General features: G+C 38.8%; 1 protein-coding gene across 1 annotated transcript; it reads left to right on the top strand.

The window, feature by feature from the left end:
* The first annotated feature begins 5,417 nt into the window (after positions 1-5,417).
* On the top strand, positions 5,418-8,078 carry LOC115927782 (uncharacterized protein K02A2.6-like). The gene has a single exon (XM_030994056.1). It carries the CDS (start codon positions 5,418-5,420, stop codon positions 8,076-8,078), a length of 2,661 nt encoding a protein of 886 aa, XP_030849916.1.
* Positions 8,079-8,409: the final 331 nt, after the last annotated feature.

Here is an 8,409-nt window from a genome sequence, read left to right as displayed (position 1 = left end):
AGGGTACGTTTGCTTGCTTTATGATAAAGTAATAATGTGATGAGGACATAGGACAATGAATACCTAATGAATCTTGGAAACAATTTTGTAAAACTTGAATTTAAATTCTTTCTATTCAACAACTGATTTTCTTCGGTTTGGATTACATAGTTTACATCATGCTTTGGCATCACATTTACAAAGCATATTAGAGACTGCACTTCGTCATCATATATTTCAATCAGATTCTTCTTTTTTTCCACTTTTCATTGTGATGTTAATAGTGTTCCACGCATGTTCAATTTCACATTTCATGAACCCCTTTGAATTCAGGAAGTAAGATTAGTTTTTCCTTGTCCAAAAGTATTAGAATTTGTGGTGCTATAAACCACCTACAGTTCTGAGTATGTTAACGTAGTTTAATATAATTTAATATAGTTTAGTATATTTTGATGTAGTTTAAATTTTTTGAGTAAGTAATTTGATCTAATTAAAGGTAAAATAATGTAAATTAGTAATTTAGTTAGATTAGTTTTTAATATAATTTAACTTCTTAAACATGTAGTGTAATGTAGTAAATAGTAATGTAGTTTGATATAAAGTTTAATTGGTAGATAATATTAAATTTAGTATATTTACTTGATGAATCTTAAACCTTAAAGAACTGTGGGTGGTTTACACTGTTTTAAGTTTGTATCTAATATTTTTGAATAACGAAAAGTTTGTCTTCCTTCATGAAATTCAAAATTGGGTTCACGGATTGTAAAATTAGATGTCACTGAACAATTTTTGCATCACAAAAAAATCAATAGAAAGGTTCCTTCGTCACTCATAATTAATTTGAGGGAGTGACTTACATTCAATAACCTCTATTAAACTCTGCGCAAGATCCATATAAATTTGGGGAAAACACAGTCACTTAATTGATAAATACATATATTTTACTTTAACCTATGTCTAGGTAACTTCATGTTTCAGAAGCAGGTGTTAGAGAATTAAAATGCTAGATTTGTGGTATATTACATTGATAGACAGCAACAAATACATCGCTGATTCATCAATTATCAAACATGCTTACAAGGGTGAAAGAGAGAAAAATAAAAGGCATTTAAACTTCCCATTTTGAAGTGCTTCAAAAATAATGATTGATAGGACATAATTTTTTTGAATAGGGAGCTCCCACTTTTAAAATCATTATGCACTCTGTGCAAATCTCATGCACTTCAGAATGAATAGTTTTCATGCCAGGTATACACGAGGTGGTTCAACAAAGCATACCTATATATGCATGAAATCACCATTGTTCTCCCAAAGCAACAAAATATTTTTTAATGGGATAAGAATAATCTAATACTTGCTTCACATAATATGAATTGAAAACATGCTTCATATGATATGAGAAAAAAATGTAGGCCTTCAAAATATTTTAAATACTCAAATCATTACCTTTTAAAAAAAATAATGGAATCTGAATTGTTGCATTTTAAATTGTATAAAGGAAATATGTGTACTTTATTTCCCGTATATATTTCCTGATCTCATTCAAGATTATAAAGCAAGCCTTCTACAAGACTAAAAAGTAAAATTACAAAGAGACTTCTACTAGTTTCTACCTTTGTTATCAACTCAGGAGAGGCTTAAAGGAGCTACACAAAGAAAATTTACTAAAAACTGATAATTAGAACAAATTACATATGGATGGAAAGATTTTCTCTTGAAAAACACGAATAATTTGCTGAGAAATCATATAGATATCGTCGAAAGGCGTAAAATGCAATTTTTCAAGACCCTTCTTAGACCCCAAGCGCCCCCGAACATAAGCCAAACACACGAGCGTAGCGAGCTCTGAATAGTGACGTCACACCCTGGACAAACAGCTCGGTACCGGCTGCTAGCTTCCGCTTGGTCTGTCTAGCTGCAGACCAAGCGGAAGCTAGCAGCCTTTTTTTAACAGCCGTGTCCAGGGTGTGACGTCACAATAGTGACGTCATACAAAGAACTACGACAAAATACGAAAAAATACGAATAGGCAGTAAATCTGGATCTCAAAACTAACATTTTTGAAAGTTGATTTCTGCGGGCCCCAAACATATTTTGAAGAGGAAATTTGTTGTATTTGATTAGTAAGGCTTTCCCTTCGCAATGATATGAATTTTGCATCAATTCAATACACTTTTGCTTCTTGGTGTGACTCCTTTAAGTCTGCACTTGCCCATAATATCTGTTTTATCCTGTAGGCTTGGCTTGCCCTGTGCTGTGTCAAGTGTCTTAGATTCCTCATTTGTTAATTAATACATCTTTTGTTTGTATTAAACTCATGGGAGGATAATATTACAACTCTTCAAACCACCCCCAACAAAAATCCCTCAAGGCAGGAGAGACAAAATGGGTTGGGCAGGGTCAGTTTTAAAAATCACATGATAGAAATGATAGATAGAAAATGGGTCACACTGACTTGACTTGTGGGTCACCCTAACAGATCTTGCCTTGCCTATATCTGAATGCTTCACTTGCCCATTATATCTACCTTGTCCTGTAGGCTTGGTTTGCCCTGTGCTGTGTCAGGTGTTTGAGATTTCCTCGTTTTCTGATTTAAACATCTCCGGGAGGTGGGGGTAGGCGGTGAAAATCTGAAGAGAAGAGACAAAAAGGGTTTAATAGGCAGGGTCAATTTAAAAATCACATGATTAAAAAAGAGAGAGAGAAAATGGGTCACACTGCCTTGTCTTGTGGGTCACCTTAACAGAGCTCGACATGGCTTGCCCTAAGCCATTTCAAATGTCTGAGGTTCCTTTTTTTCTAATTCATACATCTTTTATCATGATTGATGTTAAACTCAGGGGAGGCTAAAATCTTCAATTTTAGCCGGCCAGGCTCCCTCTGGGATGCAACCCTAGCTTGAATCTGTATGGGCTGTGAAGGGGGAACTCTGTTTCAGCCCTAGGATCAAGTGGCTTCGGCTCCTGGCTTTTTTATGACATATATTTATGTCATGTTTAATTTCTGCCCAAGCGACATTTGCTCAAGTCCTTTTTTCTGTCAGAGATATGGGATTAAGACATGGCTTTCAATTGCAATTTAGGTTTTAGGCTGTAGGTTAGTTTAGATTTGTTGAACAGCATTAATTTTGTTCCCGATAGTATGCCAGGAACGGGTAAACAACCCCAGTACTTGAATTCCTGCATTAGATCTACAGGTGTTCATTTCCGATAAATACGTTAGACAATAGACTTTTTTGGGGGGACTTGACATTCTCGCGGTGCTGTAGGCTCCTCTCATTTTCTTTGGTACCTAGTTAAAATCACTCTATATATATTGTGCTTTGTCATTGGTTATATTTAAATTAAATTTATAACTCCTTTCTCCATTGGTAGATTGAACTGGTTTAGAGGTCAGGTAATTTTATATATCCCATCTTGTGATTGGTTGTCTTCATAAGGGTTCTCCTGATTGGCTAATAAGATCATGTGATTTTTAAGCCTTCTCGGGTGCCTGAGTATGTAAATGCCATGTGAGGTATTTTGTAGCTCAGTTTATTTCATTCCGTTCAATCTATAGGGCCACCCATCCTCTGAGAGGATCAGCTATTTTAAAAAGTTGTTAAATAAATAATCTTTGTTTGAACTACTGGAGCTTCGGCTCACTTTATATAGATAATTAAGTGGACTTCAACTGTATATCCGAGCTTCTTTCGTTTTCATTTTGTTTCTGAACTCGTTGTCACCGACCCATTACGGGCCCAGTTTGCAAACCAGTTTACTAACTGGTAGTATGTCTTTAACATTTTGTCAACACAATGAACCTCTTGCCATGGGTATAGGCCAAATAAAAAGGAAGAAAAGATAATTATCTTAAATATGAATTTATATATACATGTATATACAAAGAATGCATTCCAGTTATTTATATCTCATGATGCATTAACTCCAGGGAGCTCCGCCGCCGAAGGTGTCGGAGCTCCAGATCCTAAACCGGGAAACGATTCAAACAGCGGGTTTGGTCCTTTTTGGGGTGAAATCTAAAAGAGTTGTAATTAAAATTTAGACTTACAATGTTTTTTTACTCCTGGTTGACCGGATGCCCAGAGGAATAAAAAAACATTCAAGCCTACGTTTAAATACCGGTAACTACTTTTTTAGATTTCCAAAAAAATAGGACCAAACCCGCTGTTGAAATAATTTCCCAGTTCGGGATCTGGAGCTTCAACGCCTTTGGCGGCGGAGCTCCCTGGCGTAAATATGCATATGACTAGATGCATATGACTGTAATTGTGTTAACGCACGATGATGTGTATATGTACAGCAGGGCAGCTGTGAGATTATTTGTGTACAACTATACGTCTACGGACATCTTTTGTATCTCATCTATTCATTATGTAAACAAATATATTTTTTTGATGTAATTGTGTCAACGCACGATGATATGTACAGCAGGGCAGCTGGAAACCCTGTGTGAGATTATTTGTGTACAACTAAATATATGTGCAATATTGACGAAGACTTATATCTTAATCTATCTCACATGAAATAACGGACAAAAAAATACAAACAAAATTCAAAATAAAGAAAAAGTAAAAAAAAGAAAGGTGTTTTTACGATAAAGGGAACAGCAGGCCATTAACCTGCATTTATATTTATTACTTTTTTCATACATTTTTTGTATTTATCTATTTTTTGTGGGGTTTTTTTTCACAAAAAAGTGAGTGTCCAAGTGAACGTGAGAAAGGATTTGTAGCTCTTCTCTTCCTTTTTATTTGGCCTAAGTACATCTCCAGTATCTCATCTATTCATTATGTAAACAAATATTTATTTTTGATGTAATTGTGTCTACACACGATGATATGTATTTCTTCTTCTTTTTCTTCTTCTTCTTCTTCTTCTTCTTCCAGTATTGTACTTGTGTCTACGGACATCTTTTGTTCCTCATCTATTTATTATGTAAACAAATATATATTTTTGATGTAATTGTGTCTACGCACGATGATTGATTTGTATATGTACAGCAAGGCAGCTGTGAGATTATTTGTGTACAACTATATGTCTACGGACATCTTTTGTTTCTCATTTATTCATTATGTAAACAAATATATATTTTTGATCTAATTGTGTCTATGCACGATGACATGTATATGTACAGCTCGGCAGCTGTGAGATTATTTGTGTACAACTATGTCTACGGATATCTTTTGTATCTCATCTATTTATTATGTAAACAAATGTTTATTTTTGATGTAATTGTGTCTACACACAATGATATGTATATGTACAGCAAGGCAGCTGTGAGATTATTTGTGTACAACTATGTCTACGGATATCTTTTGTATCTCATCTATTCATTATGTAAACAAATATATATTCGATAGGATTGGAGAATTTCGTACCACACATCACTTGACAGTTGACCCCAACGTTCCAAGTCATGTCGACGCTCCTAGAAAGATGCCTATTGCCTTGAAAGACAAAGTCAAGGCAGAACTGGACAGTATGGAGAGCCAGGGTGTCATCAAGCAAATCATCGAACCAACCGAATGGGTGAACTCAATCACATATGTCACCAAGAAGGATGGAAGCATTCGCATTTGCTTAGATCCTCGCAGATTGAACAAGGCACTTATCAGACCTCACTACAAACAGCAGACCTTGGAGGAGTTGAATCACAAGTTTCACAACATGCAGCACTTCTCCAAGTTAGATGCAAAGTGCGGCTACTGGTCAGTTAAGTTAGATGAGGCCAGCCAAAGACTTACCACATTCCAGACACCTTTTGGAAGATATGTCTTCTGTCGCCTACCATTTGGACTCAGTGTAAGTCAGGACATTTTCCAGTTGGAGATGGACAGAGTTCTAGAAGGCTGTAAAGGGGCAGAATGCATAGCAGATGATATCGTAATCTTTGGGCGTACAGTAGAAGAGCATGACCGCAACCTTCTCAACTTCATGCAAGTAGCAGCAAAGAGAGGCCTCACACTGAACTCAAACAAGTGCCATATCAGGCAAACGAGTATCAACTTCTTTGGTAATCGATACTCAAAGGATGGTATCCAGCCAGATCCCCAGAAGGTAGCTGACCTCGCAGGAATGCCGACTCCGAGCACCAAGGCTGAGTTACAGCACTTCCTAGGTTTCATTACTTACCTATCTCACTTCATCCCAGATTTCAGCACAAAGACTGCAGTTCTGAGAGATCTCCTTAAGAAAGAGGCTGATTTCATCTGGGAACCACATCATCAAGCAGCCATGGAGAAACTCAAGCAAGAAGTTTCAGAGAAATCACTACTCCAGTTCTTCGACACAACATCCCCAGTGTATTTGCAGTGCGATGCAAGTCTTCAAGGGTTAGGAGTTGCACTCCTACAGCATGACCAGGAAGGTAGACTCCGCCCAGTAGCTTACGCAAGCAAAGCCCTATCTTCAACTGAAACACGCTATTCGTGTATTGAACGAGAGCTGCTTGCTATTTTGTTCGGAGTAGAACGTTTTCACACATATCTCTATGGAAGGCTATTCCATGTGATCACAGACCATAAGCCACTTCTGATGATTATGGACAAACCTCTCACGGCAGCCCCTCCAAGGCTACAAAGGATGTTGATTCGACTACAGGGATACAACTTCCAGATCACACACCGTCCAGGACTAGACAACCTGCTCGCAGACAGTCTCTCACGATTACCAAGCACTCACAACAATGAAACAGTTGAACTTGATCTGAGAGTAGATCTGGTGCAATTCTCGTCAAGGAAAGTAGTTGAACTGAAACACACTACAAGACAAGACAAAGTCCTAAGTGCACTGATGGAAGTTATTGTGACGGGCTGGCCTGATACGGTGAAGCGAGTGCAACCAGAGTTGAGAGAGTTCTGGAGTTACCGAGATGAGTTAACAGTAAGCGACGGTATAATTCTCAAGGGAAGCAGAGTTGTCATTCCCAAGCAGATGCAACCAGACATCTTGGAAAAGCTCCATACCAGTCACCTAGGCCAACAAAAAACCAAATTGCTGGCCAGAGGAAAGGTGTTCTGGAGTAACATGAACAAAGACATTGACAGAGTGGTGCAGTCATGTGTGAGATGCCAGGAACATCAACCAGCGCAAACGCCAGAGCCACTCCAGCCACACGACATTCCCACGATGCCCTGGAACACGGTGGCAACCGACATGTTTGAATTCAAAGGCAAACAATGGTTAATTGTGGTGGACTACTACAGCAAGTACCCAGTGGTTCGCCAGTTACCAGACCAAGCAACAAGCAGTGCTGTAATCACTATGATGCAACAAGTGTTTGCAGAGCATGGCATACCAGCAAAGGTGGTGAGCGACAATGGACCCCAGTATGCCAGTTACCAGTTCAAGTCGTTTGCAGAGTCATGGGGTTTTGAACATGCTACATCGTCCCCCAGACGACCACAAGGCAACGGATTTGTAGAGAGACAAATCAGAACCATCAAGGGTATCATGAAGAAGACTTCAGACATTCAGCTAGCACTACTTCTTTGGCGTACAACTCCCATATCAGAGAAGCTACCAAGTCCAGCTGAAGTTCTCATGAATCGCCAGTTGAGAACTACACTCCCAGCCAAGTTGCAGAGAACACAGCCAGATGCTGATGACATCTACAATCAGCTGCAGGAAAGACAGAATAGTCAAAAATTCTATTTTGACAAACATGCCAGAAGAGCTGACTTGCCAGAGCTTTACCTTGGGCAAGATGTACGATACCGCGACCCAGTGTCCAGACGGTGGTGTCCTGCAACAGTTGATACCAGGGCCAAGGGACAGCGCTCCTACATTCTCCAGAGCCCTGAGGGAAGTTACCTACGAAGAAACAGGCAGCACATAAGACCTGACCATACCGACCAGTCTACAACTGAGGTTCCCAGGGGTGATGATAGCAACGGTCCAGGTGATGAAGGTGCCTCATCCACTGACCACGATGAGCAGTTGAGCACTCCACATCGTGCATTTCCCGAACCTCGAAGCAGCCCAGGACGGGAGGAGGCTCCACCTCGAAGCCCAGGACGGGAGGAAACTCCACCTCGACGACAACGTTCATCGCGAAACACCCAACGCCCTAAAAAGTATGATGATTTTGAGATGTAACTGATGAAGAAGCGCAAATTCAGGCTGAACTCAATTTCTTAAGACAATAATGACTCAGTTGACATTCAGTTATCAACCAAGTTCAACATTGGATCACATCAATGTAGGGACACGGGTGGTAAAGACCTGTGATCGAAGGTGAAGTTCTGGAACCTCTCCCTTCTTAGTCGCGAAGAAAGTATATATCTATATATATGTTGTTGTTTTTTTTTTTTGCTATTTATTTCAGTACAATATATTGTTCCATTGTTTTCATACAACCAAAAAGATTGAAAACTGTTGTCTATCATTGTGCAAACTCACACAGGAAAAGAGATAAATGCATCAAGTG

Source organism: Strongylocentrotus purpuratus, unplaced genomic scaffold, assembly GCF_000002235.5.
Source record: "Strongylocentrotus purpuratus isolate Spur 01 unplaced genomic scaffold, Spur_5.0 spur5_scaffold_20, whole genome shotgun sequence".
Lineage (NCBI taxonomy): Eukaryota > Metazoa > Echinodermata > Echinoidea > Camarodonta > Strongylocentrotidae > Strongylocentrotus > Strongylocentrotus purpuratus.
The sequence above is the reverse complement of the archived record's forward strand: the minus strand, read 5'-3'. Positions and strand labels throughout refer to the sequence as shown.